Below are 23,644 nucleotides of genomic sequence, written 5' to 3'. Positions count from 1 at the left end.
GGTTGCCGGAGTTAATGCCGTGCAGATTAAAGACGGGTACACGCACCTGGAATTAATTCCCCATCTGAAGCTGTGAGCATTGTTTTCTGGTAGACTTTCCTCTTCCCTCCCCTTTCCCGGAAATGCTTTTTCTTCCATTTCCTGAGAAATAGCTTGTCCCACATAAGTTTGATCTCTCCATCTCTTACAAAAAGATGTGGGTTCTTCCTGTTTCCTTACAATAGGAAACACTGTGTATGGGACAGGGAACTCCACTTGAGCAACTTAGATGAGGAAGAGTTCTGTTGGATCCTAAGACTTCTCGGCTCGTGATAGTTTGGATAGCTCCTCAGGTGACCTTTTCAGAGTGTTTGTGAGGGAAACACAGAGGGCAGGTGGGTGAGTTTCTCCAGCACTTGACCTTGGGTGGACCCAGCACGGGTCCTTGCTTCTCCTGCACGTTCCCTGAGCCTCCCACCGCCACCCCCCAGGTCTTCCTCTCTCAGCTCTAAGCAAGGGAGGTATGTATTTTAAGGTTTTCTAAGACTGTCAGATTTATTAAGAGACTTTGGAAATCATCGAAACCAAACTCTTCGTTTTGCAGAGGAAGAAAATGAGAGAAATGATTTTCCCAGATAATAGAGCCTATGGCAGAGGCTGGACTGGAATCTTCTCTCACTCACAGTTGTGGTCTCTTCTTATCCCAGTGCAGATGGGGAACTAAGTGTAGGTTTCTACAGGGACCATAGTAGGTTTCAGTGGGACCAAGTATAACCAGTTTCTTTTCAGGCAGTGACTTTTTTTTTTTTTTTGTAATGTTTTTTGGGTCACCAAACGCTTTGAAAATAAAGCAAAGCCTGTGGCACTTTTCCCAGAAGGAGGCCCTGTGGGGGCTTTCAGGAGGCAGACAGAGTCAGATGAGTGCTGGATTTAGGAAACTTAGATCCACGGGTCAACTCTGTCCCCCTCTGTGTGGCCTCAAGCAGCCACGTGGCTTCCTCACCTTCTGCTTCTTTTCTGAAAAATGGGGGCAGATCTTCACATTTTGGTGTGAGGTTCAGGTGAACTAACTCCTGAAAGCACCTAAATCAGTACATGGCAGGAAGCAGCCGCTCAGTAGGCGTTGGTTGGTTTGAATCGGATTTGGACTTTGTGGGCGCTGAGCGCGGCTCCTGGGCTCCTCGCGAGTCCTCTGTAGACCTGGACCTCTGCTGCCCTGAGGCTCTTCTCTTCGAGGTTGTGGGCCAGGTTGTGGGTCCCAGTTATGTGACTTGCGTTCCCTGACACGTCCTCTACCTGGCATACCTGCGTCCACACAAGCTCTTCGGGCTGGCATGGGGGTTGGAGGGTGTCCGGGTTGGGTGCTTCCTTAGCACGTGCCCACACATACTGCGAGACGGTTCTGCACACGCTGGCGGCTGTTGTTACCGTTGCTGTTTTTATCACAGAGACTCTTAGGTGTCTGGAGGAGCACGTGAAAAAGGCAGAAAATGAGTGGCATTTGCAGATAGAACATTTTCAAGTGTTGCATTGTCAAGTGAAGGCTGATTGGATGTTCGAATTTACAGGGGAGACAGAAGGACCTCTACCCCTGCCCTGATTTGGGCCATGAGCTGTGAGGCCGAGTCCTGACCACTCTGCATCCCCTCCCATGTGTGGGTGTCCTCCAGGCTGTTCAAGGCCATTTCTGGGTTTAGTCCTGGTGGATGATCTCCGCAGGGCATGTCCAACTGACTATTTCGGTGTTTTTTTTTTTTTTCTCTCTCTCAGTAAGATTTGGGAATGTAAAGCTTTAATAACTTAAGAAAAACATTATCTGCTTTTCCTATCAGTACAAGAAATCTAACCCAGTCAAACACATTACGTTTGTATATCTACATTTTTTTTCCCCCCCATGGCTTCGCCTCTGACTTGCTGAAGTTCTCAGGCTAGGAATCAAACCCATGCAATCTGAGCCACAGCAGTGACAACACTGGATCCTAAACTTGCTGCCCACCAAGGGAACTACCGTATATCTGCTTTTAATTTGATATTTGAATGTCGTTTAAATCAGAAATGACCTGTACTTTGTAAGATTTATGTGTTTACACTCAGGTTTCAAACTTTCACAGTATCTGATTCTTATAAGGCTCAGTATACTTGTTCTTTTTCAAAGTGACTTCATTGTATATCTTTAATTAGAGTTCCCATCACTGCATGGGGGAAAATTCCACTTGAATTCCATCTTTGTGGCTTAGCTTTTGCTACTGTTTCGTCCTTCACCACTTCCTACTTAGGTGCTAAGAACATGGAAAGTGTCTTTAGCTGAATGAGAAATTTTCTTCCTCCTAAATGGATTTTTTTACTGTATCACCACGTTGCCCTCTTTAACACTGTCGATCTAAAAGCTTTCTTGTTGAAGAAATGTATTTTTTTTGGATGGGAGAAAATGATAGATTTCATGACTGTGGAGTTGGTGAAGTTTGCTACCTTGAGTATAGAGTAAGTTTCAGAAGCACAGCCACTAACTTTCAGTTCCTTTCTTCACTACAAAGAATGATAAACTAATTTCAATTCCTATTTGTGTCTCTTAGCATTCTCCATCGGAGCCCTTTCTAGAGAAACCAGTGCCGGATATGACTCAGGTTAGTGGACCGAACGCCCAGCTAGTGAAGAGTGATGATTACCTGCCGTCCATAGAACAGCAGCCACAGCAGAAGAAGAAGAAAAAGAAAAACAACCACATCGTTGCAGAGGATCCCAGTAAAAGTTTCGGTAAAGATGACGTCCCTGGTGGGGTTGATACCCAGGAACTAAACAGGAACTCACTAGATGGGTCCCAAGAAGAAAAAAAGAAAAAGAAAAGGCCGAAGGCAAAAAAAGATCCCAAGGAACCGAAAGACCCCAAGGAGAAAAAAGAGCCCAAGGAACCCAAGACCCCAAAAGCCCCCAAGATTCCCAAAGAGCCAAAGGAAAAGAAAGCAAAAACTGCCACGCCAAAACCCAAATCCAGCAAAAAGTCAAGGTAGGCTTTTGCCAGAGGCAGCTGCTACCCGACACAGTAGAGAAGCGAGACAGTCCCAGCGGAAGGAGCAAGGAGCGGGCCTGGGCGGGATTCGGGAGGGGCACTTGAACTTTTGTCCTCATTGGTGAGGTTCTCTCTCTTAGACCCACACTGAAAAGTTAAGGTTTCGATGCATTCTAAAATTTAAGACTCATTTACTGTGAACTGTTGATTTGGTTGGCAGGTTTTTAGAAATATTACTGGACAAACCTTGTTGATTGTTTTAAAATACTCTCTTGTATTTGTGTGGAAATCTGTCATTTGACAAATCGGGCCGAGTTACCAACATTTGTAAGCTCAGCCCCCCCCCCCATCCCACCTCCCCACCCCCTGCCTCATTTTCAGTGACAATGCAAAACGGGGTAAGAAGGATTATGGAAGCAAGGAGGGTCACTGTATTTCACTAGGCTTTTCAGCCCTGCTTCCCAGAAGTTGAAACAGGAGAATTAATTCTCTCCACTTGGCAGACAGAGTGAGCCTTCCAGGGGCAGGGTTGAAATCCTGGTGGGCAACGTGGGAGGAATCAAATAGCAGTTCTCCATTCGACATGCATTCGAGTTTAGCGTGAATTTCAGGTCCTAGGAAATAGCCTGCTGCACGCCATACTTCCCCGCCAACGCTCTGACCCCCCAGAAGGCATATTTATTCAGTAAGAAAAGCCGAGAGGAGAAGACATTGAGGACTAATTTTTTTCATTTGTACCGAACATTTCTTACAACTGTTCTGAACCAGTTCCAAACATCTGAATCTATTTTTCAGAATATGGCTCATGTTAGAAGATATAGTTTCCAGATGGAAGTATGGTCAGATTTGGTTAATCTGAACCTGTTTGCAAACTCCATTAGAAAACACGCCCACCTCCCACCCCCAGCACACACATGCTGGTGCACACGCGCACACACACACACACACACACACCCCTGCGTGCTCCAGCCCTGCAATTGATGTGAGTGATGCAGGCTTTGCGAGCTCGCTGGCTTGTAAGCCTTTGGCTTGTGGGCTTTCCTGTGTGTTACAGGCAGGTACAGAGAGAGGGGTGGTTTCTGTGACTAGAAAGATGCTGCACAGTGAAAGAACAAACTTGGATTTTCAGCTTCCTGCTAAAAAGTATCTAAACAACTCAATACATGATTCTCTAGTATTTTGAAAGTTTGAATCATAGCCATTAAAAAATATTTGTCATCAGTACTTTTTATGGTGCCAAAATAAGTGAATTGCAGTTGGTGCTTCACATCCACGGGTCCTGCATCCATGGATACAGAGGGCTGACCGTGCTGCATCTTTTTATCTAAGGGACTTGAGCATCTACAGATTTTGATATCCACTGGGGTCCTGGAACCAGTTCCTTGTGGTTATCACTGTATGTTCAATAACTCAGTCTTATAGGTAACTTAATATTTGCATTTACTTGGAGCATTCTTTGATGCTCCAGTATGTGGTCTTTTAATCAAAAACCATTCATTTTTTTTTCTCTTTATAAACACTCTTATACACTCGCAATCGATTATCAATTCTGTTTTCACCTACTTAAGTATTTTTGTAGGTGCTTACTATTTGTAGGTACTGTGTCAAGTCTTAGGGATGTGGGCTGGGAGACATGGTTAGAGTTGGTCTGATTTATGGTCTGATTTATGAGGGGTGTTTAAAAATACATAATCACTTAGATATATGGACTGTGCTTTTGGTAGGAGGAAGCATGTGCTTTATTTCTCCTAAGGAGGGAGAAATCAAAGAAAAACCTAAGAAGCATGTATTTAAAAAAAAAAACAAAACTCAAAAATGTATCCTAAAGAAGCTTTCTCGAGCACAGACTGACTGTAGCCTCAAGATACATGTCTTCAATTTTTATCTTAATTTTTTGAATTCATCACCTAATGGTTAAAAACTGACAAGGAAAACCCCCACTGTATCTTGGATCCTTGTCCTAAATGTCCAAGTATATTCCTTCCAGCTCTCAGTCTCCTCACACCGACCCTGTCTTTAAAAGCGGGCTTTAGCATACCCTTACGTCTGGCCCTATAGAATACATCGGGGTGGATAGTAAATTACCGTGTTTAATAACGGGGCTTGTTGAGATTTCCCTAGTGACCATAAACCACCACTAGGAACTTGGGGCATGGAATCCCGTCGGTCCTGGCCCCCCCCCGGTGCAGCTGCACATATGCCATTGGCCGCAGAGAAGCCTTCAGTGCAGCCCATCAGCCTGGCCTGGGGCAGGAGTCCCTTTGAGGGAGTTTGGTGTTGCCGAGCCTGAGTGATGGCCAGAGTCTCCAGCTTCTGGCAGGAGAGAGGTGCGTGATTATCTTCTCCCAGGAGGAAAGTCTAGTATTTCTCTCCTCCTTCTTGCCTTTGCCTGACATCCGCACTTGATGACAGTTGTTGTTCCTGCAGTGGTGTGACAGTCACCGAGAGGAAACATGTCCTTAGAGTACTGACATGTGTGCCTGAGAAGGGGGCCGAGAGTGTTTGGGGCGCCTCAGCTGACCCCGGGCGACCTGACCCCCTGTTGGGCCACTTGCTGATTTAGGGTGAAGTGGGGTGAGGACATTTCTGAGAGGTTTTGCTGCAGGTGATGCTCAGACCGGGATGACTCTCCAGGAACATGGTAGCTGACTAGGGATGTTCATGAAATTGACAAGCCAGTTGGCTACTTTGTTGGGCTCCAGTGTTCTTGCTGGTCAGGTGGTGATGGGGGGGTAGCTCCAGTGGTGGTCTCGTTCCTCTGTCTGGAAAGGAAGGAGCATCCCTGAAGCAGGGATCAGCAGCTTGCATACAGCTACATGTAAATTCCGACTAGCATAGCAGAATAATTATGTAAATTGAATATGCAGTGATGAAGGTAATAGGGGGTTTGGGTTATGTTAGTACTGGGGTTGAATTGCCATAGCAGTTTGCTTTTAAGCACTGGAATACAGCAGTGGCAATTTTGTTTTGCAAAATGTTATGTGATACCAGTTATTTCCATCCTTGAATACGTTAACTTGATGAATTTGTTTATACAGAAAATAATTCTCCTACAGAGGGCTGAGACAGAGGGGATCAGCAGACATGAAATGAAAAATTTGCCGTTAGAAGTACTCACATCTTTCCTGTTGAGCCCTGTAGGCCGAATCCTTGGTGAGATTCTGCTCACAGACGCGGCTGTCCTTTGAGCGGGTGGGGACGGCAGTGACCCACTGTTGTCTGCATTGTGTCCTGCAGGCGGGTGCTCGTTGTGTGCCATTCACACACTCCTGGGCAGAGAGAACGTGAGCTGTCGTTTGTCGGGCTGACCTCCCCGCGTGTCCTCCTCACGGCCTGTCATCCCACTTCACTCCTTGGAGTCACCGAGGCTTGAATTTGTGGCCATTCCCAGGGAACTGGCCCTTTCGGCAACCAAAATATGACTGGTTCTGTCTTGGCCCCGCAGGGAAAGAAGCTGCCCACAAGCTGGTGCATAGAGTGGCAGTGACACAACAAAAGGTGCCAGCATTTCTGAAAGAGACATTGAAAATCTTGATGAAAAAACTGGGCCTCATTCCTTTTTTCTAGTTGGGACTGTGTCTCCCCATCTTCCCATTCTACCTCAACTGTGCATTTTTTTTCTATCTGTTTTTCTGGTGCCCTCTCCAGGTGTCTTGACGGCTTTCAAATGCTGGCACTTAATACTGAAGATAAAAGATATTCTGTGGCCTGGAGAGGACGCCCCTTTGCCCATGGACGGGTCCGTGGGGCTGTGGTCTTTGTTCAGCGTGTTTTCCGTTGTGTGTGCTTGGGCCTTGGGAAACGAGAGAGAATTTGGAGGAAGTGCTTCCTCTGAATGGCTCTCGAAGGATTTAGTGGCCGACTTAGCCACAGAAAGATTCTTTGAATGTACATAAAGAAGGGAACTCGGCCAGAGGTTGTGACTGGACTACAGAAGCTTCGGCTCAGGGCAGCGGTGGAGAGTTGCAGGTTCTAGGAGCTCGTTGAGTCTTTGCCCTCCCCTCCCCCGCAGCCAGTGTTACAGTAAATAGAAAACGGAGATTGTTTCCTATTACACTAGAAAGTAAACGTACTCTTCTTGTTTTACTTATTGAGTACTAAAAACACATAAAGTGGCTTTTTGTTTGTTTATTTTTTTTTTCAGGCCACACTATCATTAATATTTATGTTGTGACTTTATTCTGAGGAGCTTGGCTTTTCAGATGGCATTTTCTCAATTGTGATCTAAGAGAGCAGTGGCCTTTACCTGAGACATATTTTTATTCAGCCAGCAAGCCCAGTGGTGGTGTATCTTGGTAAACTGATATATATGTTATAATGTGCTCTTATCCATGTGAAATTTCTCAGACACGAAAGCAAACCCTCAGAGTGATTTGCTGATGAGTACAGGAAACCTAGCTAGTCAGATACATCTCTGTCAGGTGCAAAGGCAATGAAATAAAGCAAACCCAAAGGTTTTCTTCTTTCTGTTTTCTTGTTCCTTCTTTTACTCACACGCCATGACTTAGTTCTGAGCCACGACATTGGGTAGTTGGACAGACTGAATTTAGTATGTTGACTACCACGCCCGCAGAAGAGAGTGGAGGGCTCTCTAAGGTGTGGTCACAGAAAGGACTTCTGAGCCCTTTCAAGAGGCTGAAGGGCAAGAATGAGGTAGAGAAGGTGTCTGAGAGTGTCACATGTCTGCCCGCTGGCCTGCCCTGTCCGGTCCTGGGCATTGATGCAGCCGGGCGCCCCTTCCAGCTGCTCCGGGCGATGGTCTTTGACAGAGGGGCCATGGGATGGTCTTAGGCCCAGTCTTTCTTTCCTTCAGGACCACCGCAGAGGCTTCCCTTGGCCAGAGATAGGCCACATCCTGACCCTTCTTCTGTCCGATTTGTCTTAAATCAGCAGAATGGGCAGGGAGGCAGGGCCATCCGCTGTTGTTATACAGACCCTGACATCATTGACCACAGAGCTGCAGTTCGCACTCTTTGAGGGGACGGGATGCCCGACAACACAGGCCCCAAAGCGAGCCCCGCAGGCTGGTACTCTGTGCTGGGTGTGCGACGGGCCACCCTGGGCCTGCCGGGAACTTGTTTCTGCCCACCCAGTGGACTGTAGAGCATTGGCCCGCTGCCCTTGTGGTTCATGTAGCGAGTGGAGGTGGGTTCCCCTTCAGCTCTCTCCACACCTGTCTGCTGAGGGCTGAGATGAGGCGGCCCTGGCGGCAGTGGGATCGTGAAGGGCAGTGTTTCTGGAGACACGTTGCTTCGGAGTCTTTCTGAAGTGAAATGTTAGGGTGGAAGGTGCGTTGCCATAGTTGATGTGCTTGTGATGTTAGAGTTGGAAGGAGCAGAGGGAGTCATGGGCCGATTTTTTAAATGATATGCAACTGCTCTTCAAAGTAGGAAATTGTGTACAGTTGCACACCTTGCCACGTGATACGTAAAGATCTTTTTGCTCCTTGTCTTCTGCCCAGACAGAGGCCCTGTGAGGCCTTGCTTGTGCAAAGCCTCTGTGGGAGCGCTGGTCATGTGAGGGGCCAGCCCTCACTCCAGCCACCTTTCTATGGAATTCTCTGTGACTTAGCTCTAAAATGTTATTAGACAGGGAGCGAGAGGGTGTGATTAAGAAAAAGGACACTCTTCCCTCCCTCATGTTAGAAAGCCAGCACCCTGGAACTTGCGTTAGGATGCTGGCCTTCAGTGTATGCAGCCTGATTCCTATGGGAACAGGGTGACGTGTGGGAGTGCTGCTGCTTCTGCTGGGGTGGGTGGTGAGGTTTTTCTCCTGTAGGCCTTACCATTCGCTCTGCCGACTTCTCCACCTGCCTACACCACCTGATTAAAACGGGGTCGGGCTGCCTGTCTCTGGTTGTCTCAGCAGCCAGGCAGATCAGAGAAGAGGATTATGTGTTAGGGAGTGGAGTTCTGCCTGCTAATGCAGCCCTGACTATCCCCTTCCTGGGCGTGGAGAAGAGTAGCATCTTAGCACCTGGCACCAGCAGCCAAATATCAGGGCTCCTGTTTGGTGCTTGGAAGAACATGCATTGAAAGGCACCCTTTGTGCGCCAGTTGAGTGGTGTAGATTTACCCGATCCTTTCTGTTGTGTTGCGGTGCCAGGCGGGACCAGGGTGGCTCACATTGACGTGGGGCCCCTGTGGTGGATGACATCAGCTCACAGACTTGGCTTCCATCTGACTTCAGGGAGATCTTAATTCAGTCCATAGAACTCAGTAACCTTTAGATTTTCAATGGCAATTCTTGCCTGCATGTCTTTTTTCCACTGAGAATGTGTTCAACCTAAAAAATGGGCTTAGCTCTTTCAGAAGAACGTTCTACTGTACTTCATTTTTTAAAAACATTCTTTAAACAATGGCCAACTGGAGGGCTCCTCAGGACAGGATTCCAATGTCATTGGGCGGCGACCCAGGGTTGGTCCCAAGTCACAGAAGACATTCACTAGGGAAGGTTTCCAAGATAAAGCAACCCCTCAAAGGCCAGGCCAGAGCTGGACCAGAGGAGGTCCCCCCACACAGGGAGGCGGGGTCCCAGGATGCAGGCTCAGGCTCTGGAGCTGGGCAGGTTCCAGCCCAGTCCTGGGCTCCATGTTTCCTGGGTTGAGCACCACCGCTTTGACCCTCAGTTTCCTCATCCTTGGATGGTCTGGTTGTAAGCTGTATGGACTAGATGGAGCATGTTGAGTTTGAAACACACTTTATATATATATATATATATATATATATAATTATTTTTATTTTTTCCATTAGAGCTGGCTTACAGTGTCAATTTTCTACTGTACAGCAAGGCGATCCAGTTACACATACATGTATACATTTTTTTTTCACATTGTCATGCTCCATCCTAAGTGACTAGATATAGTTCCTAGTGCTATACAGCAGGATCTCATTGCTTATCCATTCCAAAGGCAAGAGTTTGCATCTATTAACCCCAAATTCCCAGTCCCTCCCATTCCCTTCCTCTCCCCCTAGGTAACCACAAGTCTGTTCTCCATGTCCATGATTTTCTTTTCTGTGGAAGGTTCATTTGTGCCATATATTAGATTCTAGATATAAGTGATATCATATGGTATTTGACTTTCTCTTTCTGACTTCGCTTAGTATGAGAGTCTCTAGTTCCATCCATGCTGCTGCAAATGGCATTATTTTGTTCTTTTTCATGGCCGAGTAGTATTCCAGTGTGTGTGTGTGTGTGTGTGTGTGTGTAGCACATCTTATAATCATGTGTTGATGGATACTTAGGTTGTGAAACACACATTTTAAATGAAAGTGAGTTAGATTTCTGTGTCTTGTCTTCGAATTTCCCTTCTTAGAAAGTAAATGTCCTTTGGAGTTCTTGACGCTGTAAGGGCTACTTAAGGGAACCGTTTAGATTAAATTGTTTGTCTTAGAGGCAGAGAACTTTTAAAAAGCCTGTTGATGATTTGTCATTACAATGTGTTGCTCAGAAGTGAAATGGAATCCCCTCTCCCTATCCCGCTTCACGTTTCAGCTCTTCGTTTTCTTTCTCAAGCAGAAACTTAGGGTGAAGGGTTGGTGTGTGGTCTTTAGGAACTGGGGGGGCACAAGGCATCTATTTCCAGTGAAGTATTTGGGCGCCAGGCTGGGTGGCTCAGCGCCCAAGGGCTGGCTGCCTGGGGAGGTGGGCAGAAAGGGGTCCTGCCCCTGTCCAGGGCTGCCTTGAGGGGAGTCTCAAACGCTGGAAGCCTGGCCTCAGGAGCTCTGACTGCCTTCCTGTGAAGGCGTTGACTTTTGGGTTTCTTGTTTGTCATGCGGTTTGTTTTGGACTCTTAGCTCATTAGTTTATTCTGACACCTGCGTTTTATTACATTTCGGTTTAGCTGCGAAATAAAAATGTTAGTCTCAGGACTTTATTTAAAATGTTTTATTTTGTTGGATTAGTTTTACTTTATGATGATCACATTTTATGTTGTCTTCATTGATCCTTTTAAACTTTTAGTACTTTTGTCTCTTTTTTAGTTGCCTCTTTATGATTTTACTTCCTTTTTCATTGCTTAAAAAACTTGGAGGAAAATCTGAAGTTGCGAGGTCAGATGCTTTTCTCCTACCAGCGCCAAGCCCTTGGCCCTGGCCGCTCCTGTGTTTTTTTAAGCAGCTGAGATGTTTCCAGATCACCACAAGCCGCACACGTCCCATGCCGTGAACACCTCTTACTTCTCATCCATAGCATTCAATTCTTTACAAAAAAGCCTTTTGAGTATATGAAATATAAGGATATGTTTCAGGATGTGTTGTCCTTCTAAGAGATTGTAGGGTGAGGCTTCGGCTTGAGTCCCTGAAGACAAATCTGTTTCTTCTTCACGACTTGAGCCTCAAGGGCGACTTTTCTGGAGTGAGGGGCTCTTCATTCCACGTCTGGCCTGAGGGTCTGTGGGACGGAGACGCCTCCTCACCATCCAGGCATCAGCACTGACTGGCTCTCTCCTTATATTACACCTGCTTCTGCAATATGGTTCGTTTTCACACTTTCTCTCCTTTAAGGACTGAGATCCTTAGGCTGATGCTAATCAATGTTGAACTGCATTCTGCTCTGTAATAAATCAGGGCACTTGGCTGGCTTTCCAGTAGGTTTTGGCTCCTTGCATAAAGTCTCCTTTAAAAAACCCGTGCTCTTACCCACCTGAAAGAATTCGTTATTGACATGCTGTATCTCAGCTCGGACAAAGGTGTCCAGCCTCATCTCAGGTACTGTCACTCAGCCCGCCCTTGTGGACTCTTAAAGCCATGTGCCAAATACGGTCCTTCTGGAGGGTGGATTTTTTTCGAGTGTCCCTCTGTGTGACACATAGTCCTCTCTGAGTCCAACAATTGTTTCTTGGCATTCTCAGCAGAATGGTGTAGACTTTAACCCCTTTGGGGTAACTGCAGAACTCAGGGCTTGGTCTGGCAGAGGTGGCCTAGGGTCGCTTAGCCACGGACCCTGAGCATGTCCAGCTGCCTGTCAGTGTGCCTCCCTCTCATGGAGCGATGTGGTGCGTAAGTACAGCTGGTAGAGGGACAGTGGCCCCTGAAACCACAAGCAGCATCCCCAGAAAGGTGTGTCCTTTCCAAGATGACAGGGGCATGCTTGGCTTCAGGAGGGGGTGGTCCTGCACCTTAGCCGCACCAGCAGTGACGGGCGATAAGGATCAGGGAGTGAAAGAACTTTGTGAGTAGGGAGGGGATGTATACAGAGGTACTGGTTTTGAAAAATTGCTAGGTTTCATTCTATTTTGCTAGTGTTCTCACCTCACTTTACTGAGCTTCGTAAAGATAGAATCTATGCGGGGTTTTCACAAATGAGTCAATGCGAAGAGCGTGTCAGCTGCACGTAGTAAGGGTTGTCTACGTGTTGTTATCACTCGTAGTTAAACTGTTAAGTTGATCGGCTGATGTTTATAAGTAACCAGCTTGACCAGGCATTCGAAACACAGAGATCACCAAGGCACCTTTTCTTCCTGAGCTTACAGGATGGTTAGAGAAGACGCGCGCACACACACACACGCACATGCACATGCACCCCCCCCCCCCCAGTGCTTTGGTTGTACCACATCGCAGTACTGCTACCATCAGTTTTATGTATTTTAAATATCCCATGTGTGGGGCCCATTGTGTGGGGTGAGGTCTTACCAATCCAGGCTTTGGCAGCCAGAAGAATGTTCTCTGAGTAAGTGATGTCCAGCCGAGCCCTGCAGATGGGTCCACTGGGGCACGGAGGTGGGAGAGGTGGGTGTTCGCTTTCAGGAGTGGGGGCTGTGTCTCCGCAGTGTAGAAGCTGGAGGGTTTGGGGTGGGGGAAAGTAGAAAAACGTCCGGGTTGCCAGTTGTAAAAAGTGCAGAGGGCGCGTATTGCCCACACTGAGAATCTCAGACGTTAAAATATGTGGAGCTGGATTTAACGGAACTAACCTGTCAGGTTTGCTTTTTTTTTTTTGTCTTTTTCTAGGGCCGCAGCCACGGCACATGGAGGTTCCCAGGCTAGGGGTCCAATCGGAGTTACAGCTTCCGGCCTATGCCGCAGCCACAGCAACATCAGATCCGAGCCATGTCTGTGACCTACACCACAGCTCATGGCAACACCGGATCCTTAACCCTTAACCCTTAACCCACTGAGCGAGGCCAGGGATCGAACCCGCAACCTCATGGTTCCTAGTCAGATTCATTAATCACTGAGCCACGACGGGAACTCCCAGGTTTGCTTTTGAGCCAGTGCCCTGGTGGCGTATGGAGGGTGGGTTTGTGGGGGAGGTCTGGAAGGCAGGACCAGGGCACGAGCTAGGGGACACGGCAGGCAGAACTGGTCCAGGAGGGTGGCGAGGGCAGCTGTGACTTCTCTGGGCCTTGGGTGGGGCTGGGCTGGGAGTGCCTGGTCTTCCTTGAGGTCCTTGAGCTGCTGCTGGTGGAGGTGCCACGCCACTCAGTGGCCTGGACCCCAGTATTGTAGTATTGGTTTAAGGTCCATCCCTTACTAATACCACCCCCCACCCTGCCCCAGAAGCCTCCCCTTTTGTGCATTCAGGCTTTCCAGATGGTGATATGGGTGGGGTGGGGGAGAGGGGAGGTGTCTGTATGGCCACGTTGTGGCTTTGACATTGTCAATGACTAGCTTTGTACCTTACAGATTAGGGAATGGCTGTGCCTGTGGAATTGTGCCTTTTCTCCAGCAGTTTGATGGGTGTCCCTGCCTGTGGATGGGGTTGGGGACAAGGCAGTGGGAGGCTGTGGTAATGGTCCAGGTGGGAAGTAACCATGTCTGAACCAAAGTGGCACTCTGGGCGCAGAGCAGAGTGGCCCCCGGGGTTGTCTGTGTGCTTGTTCACTGAGCTGGCACCAAGGGAGGTTGATCAAGGTCCGTCCTTCCATTCATGTGTCTTAGATCATGTGGCTACCACGCAGTGGGGTTCTGTCTGTAAGTTGCTGCAGTTGGTCTAGCCTCAGTCAGTCCGAGCCACAGGCAGAGAATAGGCCCCTGCTCCCCGCCTTCCAGATGTGTGTGAATGATGCCGTTTGTGCCAGGCACCTGCAAGGTTTTCATCCATGATCTCACTTAAACCTCATAACCTTGGAGCAAAATACAGTTACTGACCTCCTTTTATAGGTGAGGAAATCGAGGCTCAGGACAATTAAGTGACTTATTCAGGGTCGTAGAGATCCAGGTTATGAGTGACAGAGTTGGAACCTGAACTGAGGCTCTCTGACTCAGATCAGAGCTCTTCACCCCCGTTACTCTCCTTGGCTGAAAAAAATATTCTGATTTGGGTTTTTTGGGGGCAAAGCAGTTTTAATGTAACACTTCATTGAAAATCCAAATTAGCTTATTGCAAAAGAGTGGCAAAAGCAATGTAATGTAAATAAATTTATCTTGCCCTCAATGGTCTCGGGATGGACATTGAAGACTGTAGCCTTTTTGACTTCCAAGGGCGCTTTTGATTGGTATGTTGATATCAGGAGAGCAAGGAAAGCCGTCGCTGTCTCTGAGCAATGTTAACTGTGTGGTGTGGTGACTCTAGGAAGGAAGCTTCCAGTCTGCAGAGCTGGGGGAGCGCTGCCCCGGCCACAGGCGTTTCTCCCAGCATTCGCAGAGATCCTGCCCCACCTTTCTCAGTCTTGGCGGGTCGGCAGAGTTTCCTCCTTGGGAAGGGCAGATGGAAAACCATTAGCACATCTCTCCCTCGGCAAATTGATGTCTCCTCCTCCGACCTGGGCCCTGGCGGGCCCTGAGCCGGTGAGCCCTTCCCTCCCATACGGTCGTTCACCCAGAGGGCGGCCACCCCACCAGATTCAGGATGTCCTTTGCTCCGGTGCAGCGAGGGCACCGGGAGAGCACTAGCCGCAACTTACTCTACCTGGCAGTGGTTCAACTCTGTGACAGGCCTACCTCTGATTTAAACAAATTTGAGAAATATGTAAAGTTTTGGAAGCAGTTTTGCACTGATTTGATAAAAGAAACCACAAAACACTGCAGCGCAGGTGTTGAGAATGTTTGAAAGCTGATTGAGGGAAGCAGATGGCTTTAGTCAGTGGCATCCAGCCAAAAGAGCAGGTGCTGGTCATGTGACCGCTGGTTACCAGGGTAATCTGATTGCTCTTGGCGTGCAGATGAAAGGAGAGGGGCCCAGCGTTCAGCTGTAGTATTGTATAATTTGTGGCAGTTAGAGCGGAAATAAATGCTGGAAATGGAGCCTCATAGTAGGGGAGACTTCTGTCCATGTAGCGTAAACACTAGGACAGTTGGATGAGGAACTGTTGTATGGATTTTTTTTTTAATTTAAAAATATTATGCTTTCTGTGGATCTTTTGGGGGCTTAAAGTTTTTAGGACAATGCTTTTTTGTTTTTGTTTTTGTTTTTTTTTAAATCAAAAGAACTCTTTAAACCTAGCTGCTGTTTGCTATAATCTTGAATTGTCGTAAGTTTTTTCCCTTATGTGGCTATTTACTATGCTAAGATATTAAGAGAACAAAATAAGAAGCTCTGAGTATTTAAGAATAGCTAGTTTAAGATGATGAAATATTTTCTTAATTCATTACAAAAAGTGCCTTTAGGTGTGCGATTATATTAACAAGTAGTTTTGAGATATTTTATATGACACATGCTTTGCTTAAGTAAAAGCCTATAGGTATCTTGGCCTCTTTTGTAGTAGTTGGGACTGAAAAGAAAATGCTATGTAATGCATCCTGGCAGCATACTTTTCTAAGAATTTATGAACTTAAATCAACTTTTCAAAGGTGTTTGAAATATATCTTCTGTTTTTAAAATGTATTAGAGTTTTAGCTTCTCTTGAAATGGTAAAAAAAAATTATTACTGAGGTTGGATTATTTTAAATGTTGGCTAATAAGTGGTAGTCAATATTGGAAAACCTTGGGGCTGGTTTGGAAAGTGGTGTGGAAGGTAGCACTAAGTATACATTCGAAAAGGATGGCAAATAAAGGTTCTAAAAGTGATGGTGAACTTAATTTTTTTTTCCTTATAGTTCATCCCTGTCTGTTGACTTCTATAACATCCAAATCCTATTAACATTTGACAGAAATGTACTATGGAACACATACTTAATTACTGGGATCGCTTTGCTATATTTTTGTATTTTGGAGACCTAGGTTTTGAAAAAAAGGCTATTGTGACAACCTCAAAAAAAAAAAAAAAAAAGAAAAAGAAAAAACCTTAGCCCCGAAATAAAGCTTGTGTTCACTTAGGAACACAGCATTAAGTAAAATTATGTAGGACAGGAAATTGCTATACATTTTGTTCTATTTTAAAAGGTTGTAAATTGGATAAAAATGTAGCTGGCTGGTATAAAAGAGGACACATAGTACTGGTCAAGGAAAGGACTGAAACAGGAGTGTTTAATACTATCTGCAAGAGACACAAAGAAATGATCATTATGCTCTAGTTTTCCTTGACTGTTTTAAAAAATATATTCTGCACCTTAAAAACAGGATAACAAAGCTTCTTAACTGGTATTTTCATTATGGCTTGGTATATTGGCAGGAATTTTGCATTGTCTAGATGAACAAATGTACTTTGTGTGCTATTAGGAGTTTTTGCATGCAATTTCTTTTTAATTAGGTCAGGTATTTGCTAAAGGTCATCAATATGGGATTTTGGCATAAAAACTTAATCGAGAGTACTCTTTAACTCCAAGTGGCCAACATGCATTGATTTATCAATTGTTATTGATACTTTAGGGATATTAATGCGGGAAATATAAGGCATGGGGCATGTGGAAAACCTCATTAAAAAGTGAACACTAAGTGATCCACTTTGAATTCTAGTAATAAGAAACCTGATTCAGAAGCAAGTGCTTTGAAGAAAAAGGTCAACAAGGGAAAAACAGAAGGTTCTGAAAATTCAGACTTAGACAAAACGCCCCCACCATCTCCTCCTCCTGAAGACGATGAGGATCCAGGTGTTCAGGTAATACTGTTATTCTGACCCCGAGCCTTGGTTGTTGGGCGTGGGTAACTTTAGCTGCGGATCAAGTACACTGGACCTGCCTGTCTTTGTCAGAGAGCTGCCGTTGGCGATGGCCTTATTGTTGTCTGGAGCAGTATATCCAGGGTGATGAGTGCTGGGAGGCCACCCCGAAATTGAACTCCTGACTCCTTGGTTTGGCCCTCTTTGGCTTCTGTGATTGATAGATAAAACTGAGACTCTTCATTTATTCCTATCAATGTATCTTTTGATGTATCTTTACTATGTTAGTGCTAACATAATATTCTGGTTCATTGAAAGCTTTCATCTACATTTCTCATTTTCTCCCAAGTTTGGTTCCTTGTCAATTCCTTTATTTTGCAGAACAACAACAACAAAAAATCAAGATGTAACCTGTAGCTCGTCTTAAGGTTTCTGACATCTGATGTCCAGAGTTGAGATGTATTTCCGTACATAGTAAAGTTGCTGTGAACAAGCTAATGACTTGCTGGATGATAACCCTGCAGTTTTCTAGTGTCCGATTCTCCTGACTTTTGGAGAATTTTATTGGAATCAGTTGAACAACTAGCTTCAAATAAACATCAGGAATTTAGGTTCTTATGAGTGGAACACGATGCCTTCGCTGATTGGACTCTTAAGTAAGGGGCCCTGACACGTGACTGTCAAACATTATTTCCTTGTTATGTTCCCTGGAAGCAAGCCAGTGTGGTCCCCTGGGATGGCTGGGAATGTGACTTCTTCAAGGAGCTGTTGCTGAGGATCCTGTTGGAATAGGAAGCCAGCCTCTAGAAGCCTTTTTGACCTTTTCTCATAGTTTAGTGCAAACTCACTACTGCTCCCTACACCTACCCATTTGCTTAAGAGTTAGAAAAAAAATATTTACGATATACAGCTCTATGCTAGAGAATTTCAGATAGTGTGTGTGTGTGTGTGTGTGTGTGTGTGTGTGTGTGTGTTTTAAATAGAAGTCTTTGATAGCTGTAACTTCTCAGAATGGCCTAACCTAAGAGCACCTGAAAGAGAGGGGCAGGGGGCGAGGGCGAGAGCCAGGGTGAGGGTGAGAACGAGAGCGAGAGAGAGAGTGAGAGAGAGAGCGAGGGAGAGAGTGAGAGAGAGAGAGAGAGAGAGTGAGTGTGTGTGTGTGTGTGTGTGTGTGTGTGTGTGTGTGTGTTAGAGTGAGTGAATATGCTTTGGTTTGGGGTGGTTCTATAACCAACATACCAGCACAGTGATACTGCTGGCAGTTTAAGTTAATTTTGTAATTTCCTCCTACTTTATGTATTAGTGGAAAAAGAAATATTGGGAAGGTAAGTAAATATCTTTTTTTAAATTGCTTAGGGAATTTTTTTTAATAATGATTTTTATTTTTTCTGTTATGACTGGATTACAGTGGTCTGTCAATTTTCTCTACTGCACAGCAAGGTGACACATACATGTATACATTCTTTTTTTCTCACATTATCATGCTCCATTGCAAGTGACCAGACATAGTTCCCAGTGCTATACAGCAGTAATTGCTTAAGGAATTTTAAACTAAGGTGTTTTTAATGGTTTTAATTTCACCCTTATGCTCACAGGTGTTTGTTGTTTTTTTTTTCCCCCAAATTGCCTTTGCTTAAACTAGAATCTTTATGCAACAATAATAGTATTTGGACAATATTAAGAAAACTTTCACATGTCAAGAAAATTCTGTTGTTCTTTCACAAATACTGCTGCTGTTTTTTTTTAAAAAGCCTGTTTGCATAAATGCAAACTCAAACGGACTTCATGAAATAGTAGGTTTCTTTTTCCTTCTGAGTTTCAGTTATAGAAAAATGCTAATCAATGCAAATGAACATCGGTGCATCGCTCCTAATTGGCTGGTGCAAAACTGTCATGGGTTGAACAGCTAATACCAGTAACCACACAAGTCAGTCTTCCTCAGTGCCTTTGCTGTATCTCAGCGAACAGGAAGTGATGCTGACTACTTGTTTGTTGTGTTTCTTCCTGCAGCACATGCATAAAGGGCCTAAGGTTCTTTAGTAAATGTCATGTCTTTTTTTTTTTCTTTGACAAACTAAAATTATGTCACGAAGTACTGCAACAATGAGATTGTGGCAACACATTTAAATTTCTTCAGCATACCTGTTTTAACTATAAGAAGCTTTTCTAAACAATCCAGGTTTAATAAGTCGACCTGTCATTTTAGTGTTAATTCAAAAATTTTGAACTATGGTTTATATTATTTTGGTTCCCCCAGATCTTTCAAATAATAATAGTTTAACAGACCATGAAGAAGCATGGTATATAATAATTTCATTTTATATTGGGAAGTTGGAAAAGGAACCCTGATATTGAAAATAAATGAACTTAATTATTATTTAGAAGGTAAACAAGCCATATAACATTTAAAGTTTTCAGAAAATTGAGTACAAATTGTATTTTGGATTTTTTTACTCTCATGAAGTGACCTTGTATCCACTATTAACTAATCCTATTACTGTTGCATCAGTTTATAACACAAAGTTGATATGAGGAGAAACTATCTTAGGAGTTATATTCACCAATATTAAAAATTTCCGTTACAAAAGGAAAGTCCCTGGTTTATTATATGGAACATTTCTTTAATATCAGAGTGGGAATTAGTGAAAAGTGGGTTTGTTTTAGACTCCGTCCAAGGATATTTAGTGACTTGGAAGAATACTTGGGGGCGGCGTGGCCCCAGCCACGGAGACCCGATAAAACATCATGGATGTGTCATTAGTAGTACATTTGCCTTATAGTAATGACATGAAGAGGAAAATAGAGTAATCCATTTCAGTTGAGTTGAATTGCTATATCAAATGAAATACAGGTATTATGCTAAATTTTACCCAATTGAAACATTGTTCCTGATAATAGTCTTTTATGTCTTAAAGAAATTGATAGTCAGACGTGGGGGATGGTAAAGTGAGGAGTAGTTATTCTAGATCCGCTTTGGGAAGAGAGGAAGGAAGCCATATAACGTAGCCCAGCTTTGGAGCCCCATTGCTTTCTGATTTTTCTTTGGAAGGTGGAACTAGTTATTGATGACCGTAGTCCTACTAATTGTATTTGGCATCAGCATGTACCATGCGCTGTTTTAAGCGAACCCCCTTATGTGGTCTTCACAGTATACTTAGGAGGCCATTACTTGTACTGACTCTATTCTACCGACCAAGAGCCCAACATCCCCAAAATAACCCATCCAAAGTCGCATAGTCAGAGCCTGGGCTCATTCTCACATGGGCCCTCAGCTCCAGGACCCACTGCCCTGGGCATGTGGGGAGGAGCCCCCGCTGGTTATTCTCTGTGGGGCTGAAGAGAAGAGGGGTTGGGGGGGAAGCCTCTGCCACGTCACTGCTCCCTCTGGTCTGAGCCGCTAGGAAGTCTGATCATAAGATGTTCAGGGGGCGCTTTGTGCCTCTGCAGCCCTGACTGGAGCTGAGAGGTCATAGTCTCAATGACCCACCTGATGGTCCCATACCCAGTCCTGTTGTGAGCTGTTCACAGCCCCCTTTGAGAACAGGGAGAGCACAGACTTAATAAAATAAGATCCTTTGAGACCGGGTGCTGGGGTTCTTTGGTCCTGTAGGTCCACAGGTCTGCACGGTGGGGTAATCGCCTCTCTTCACTTGGCTGTCCCAACTTTAAAATTTGCAAGGCTCCTCGGAAAGCTTTCATTTCATAATTCTTCGAAAAGCATTGGCTGTGTTTTACTCTTCTCAGTATTCTTTTTCCTTTCTTCTGAGTGGTTTGCAAATTCATACGTTGTAATAGTCTTACATTGATCAGTGATTTAAAACTTACATGTGTCACTTTAGAGTTACCCTAGATTTTATTGCATACATATACTAATGAGATGCTCCTTTAGTTCTGTTTTTAATTAATTAACAAAACTATTTCTGTATCAATCAGGAAGGTCAAGCTGTCTAGAATTGTTTTGAACAAAAAGTAAAAAAAAAATCCTTCCTTCTGCTCCATTCATTTCACTTCCTAGAATTAATAGATATGAACAGTTTCTTGTGTCTTTCCAGATTTTTTTCTGATATTGAGAACATATACATATGCATTTTTTAAAGCAAATATTTATTGAGTCATAGGGAAGTAAATAAGATACACAGTGTGTTTCTCTAGAGAAATTGATATGTTGATGGCCCACACATAGAACTGGATACATAAGATTTTTTGTGATCTTAGATAAATTATAAGGTACCTACTGTTATGTGACTTGCTTTTCTTTTCATTTAACCATGTATCTTGCAGATATTCCTCAGACGGACCATGTGGCTTATTCCAAATGCGCTTGCTGGGAAGGGTGGGCGTGTTTTAAATGTTGATATGGCCACACTGTCCTGTGAAGGTGTGTTGGGTTCTATAGTGACCCTTGGATAGGAGAGGACACATTTTGCCAGTGATCCTGCTAGTGCTCGCTATTAACAGTCCTTTACATTTTAATCAGAGCAGTAAAATATATAGGTAAAATTCCTTTTATAGTCACTCATAAATTCTGCCATTCAACCTCTTCAAAAATTTTCAGACTATTTATTTTAGGAACAAGATTAAAATGCAAACTTATTTAAATGGGCCTCTGGGAGGTTATTGGCACCTTGGATAATAATATAACAGTAGTTATATAGAACTTTATAATCACAAATGATCTTCTATTGCCTTCACTTTTTTTTTTTTTTTCTTTTTCTGGCCACACGCAGAGCATATGGAGGTTCCCAGGCTAGGGGTGGAATCGGAGCTGTAGCCACCAGCCTACACCACAGCCACCGCAACACAGAATCCGAGCCGTGTCTGTGACCTACACCACAGCTCAGGGCAATGATGGATTCTTAACCCACTGAGCAAGGCCAGGGTTCGAACCTGTGTCCTCATGGATACTAGTTGGCTTAGTTACTGCTGAGCCACAACAGGAGCTCCCTGTCTTCACTTTTTTGGACTTTTTGTTATGGGAAAAATGTTAAAACACACAAAAGTGGAGAGAATGGTCTAATGAATCCCTCCAAATCCATCTTCCAGCTTCCGTATTGCCTTCCCATTTGAGCAACTCACTGGCTGAGGGGGGAGTGAGATTTGCTGCAGTTTCTACTTCCCAGTTGAAGGTCACGTAGCTGGGAGTGGTAGGGCCACGGCTGTCTTCAGACCCCCCCCACCCCACCCCCGCATCATGTTTGTTTGCCATTGTGATCGCTTATGTGATTTGCAGGGTTAAAGTCATCAGCTTTTTTTTTAAAGATTATTCCGTTTTCCGTTTTTTAAATGTACCGGGGACGTTATGCAGAGCATCAGTGATTGCTCTCTCAGCCCACCTCGCTGGGTTTTTGTTTTAGAAGAGACGCTCCAGCAGGCAGGTGAAGAGAAAGCGGTACACCGAAGACTTGGAGTTCAAGATTTCCGACGAGGAGCCCGATGACGCAGACGCCGCGGGGAGAGACTCCCCCTCCAACACCTCGCAGTCCGAGCAGCAGGTGGGTGCCCAGGTGTGTGCTGCGTGGTTGCAGCGGGGATCCCAGAAGTTGGGTGGAGGCGTTGGTGGACTCTGTGCTGGGAATGTTCACCTTGTGTGGGTGAGCGTGCTGTGGGAAATGAGTTCTTTAGGAGGATCTTTCAAAAAGCCCTGAAATTTATTTTTGCACAAGCCTGTGATATGTAATTTGACACAGTTTTGGAGAATTAATGATCTGTGATGAGGAAGAGTCGGAGGGAGCTAGGATGCAGGAGGCGGAATCTACCTCTGAGAATTCAGGACTGTAGCTTCTGGGACTTTAATAAACCACTCAAGCTTGTCTCCTGCTGTTAGGCACCGTAAGAGCCCCTTTATGAAATTACTGCCTTGTAGTACTCAGCAGGGCATACTTTATTCTCTGTGCAATGTAAATGATGGATAAAATAGTTTGTATAAAATATGGGTAGTAATGGGGGATTGATTATTGTGAATTTTTTTTAAAGCCCTCTTCTTACCACTACTGGGCTTTAGTTAACAAATGGGTAACCCATTGGAAAATGTATTAAATGGCAGTTTTGTCTTTTATTTGGTAATTTGCGCTCTGTTAGGTTGTTATATAAGGTTTTATGTGACCTCCATAGATAAAAGCTGCCTACAATAACAGAGTGATGAGTATATTTACCCCATGGGTCCAGATGAGGAAAAGTTATGTCTTTGACTGCATCACGCAGAGATCATTTTCTCTTGGCAGCTGGAGTTTCTGAATGCTCTTTGGCTTTAGGGACCCATGCTAGTCCACGTAATTAAACCACGTAATCAAGAAGTAATAAACACAGATCTTCCTTTTGCCTTTCAGCCGAGGGAGATTTTGGTTCTTTTCAGTCGTATTTCCCACTGGTGCCTGTACCTGGTGATTTAAAGGGTGTGAACGCAAAGGGTGTGGAGGGAGGTGCAAACGAGAATGATTTCTTGCTCTTAGAGCTTAGCATGAAATGAATGTTTTCCGTTTGGAAATTCATTCCTCCTACCTTATCTTTCAGGAATCTGTTGACGCAGAAGGTCCAGTGGTAGAAAAAATCATGAGTAGTCGTTCTGTAAAAAAACAGGTAAGCACCATTTGGAGTTATCAAAACCTATGGTGTATGTATGACTCTTAAATTATTTTTTGTTCTATGATTTCCTTTTTAAAAATTTCACTATGGTAAAATTCAACTTCTGGCACTGTTTCTAATCCTGTCTGCTCTATTAGTCCTACTTAAATCTTTGGGATATT

The 23,644-nt window shown here is 44.6% G+C and overlaps 1 protein-coding gene across 3 annotated transcripts in view; it reads left to right on the top strand.

Annotated features, from left to right (window-relative positions):
• The window catches only part of CHD7 (chromodomain helicase DNA binding protein 7), a 184,137-nt gene that overhangs the window by 96,708 nt on the left and 63,785 nt on the right, over positions 1-23,644 (top strand). For all 3 annotated transcript variants that reach the window (XM_047783868.1, XM_047783867.1, XM_047783866.1), the window contains exons 3-6: positions 2,553-2,983; positions 16,760-16,901; positions 22,256-22,393; positions 23,412-23,477. In XM_047783868.1, the coding sequence (XP_047639824.1) occupies positions 2,553-2,983; positions 16,760-16,901; positions 22,256-22,393; positions 23,412-23,477 (777 nt within the window). The remainder of the gene's footprint in view (positions 1-2,552; positions 2,984-16,759; positions 16,902-22,255; positions 22,394-23,411; positions 23,478-23,644) is intronic.

The sequence above is a fragment of the Phacochoerus africanus genome, chromosome 6 (genome assembly GCF_016906955.1).
Source record: "Phacochoerus africanus isolate WHEZ1 chromosome 6, ROS_Pafr_v1, whole genome shotgun sequence".
NCBI classification, from domain to species: Eukaryota; Metazoa; Chordata; class Mammalia; order Artiodactyla; family Suidae; genus Phacochoerus; species Phacochoerus africanus.
Note: the sequence above shows the minus strand (reverse complement) of the source record. Positions and strands in the feature narration are given on the sequence as shown.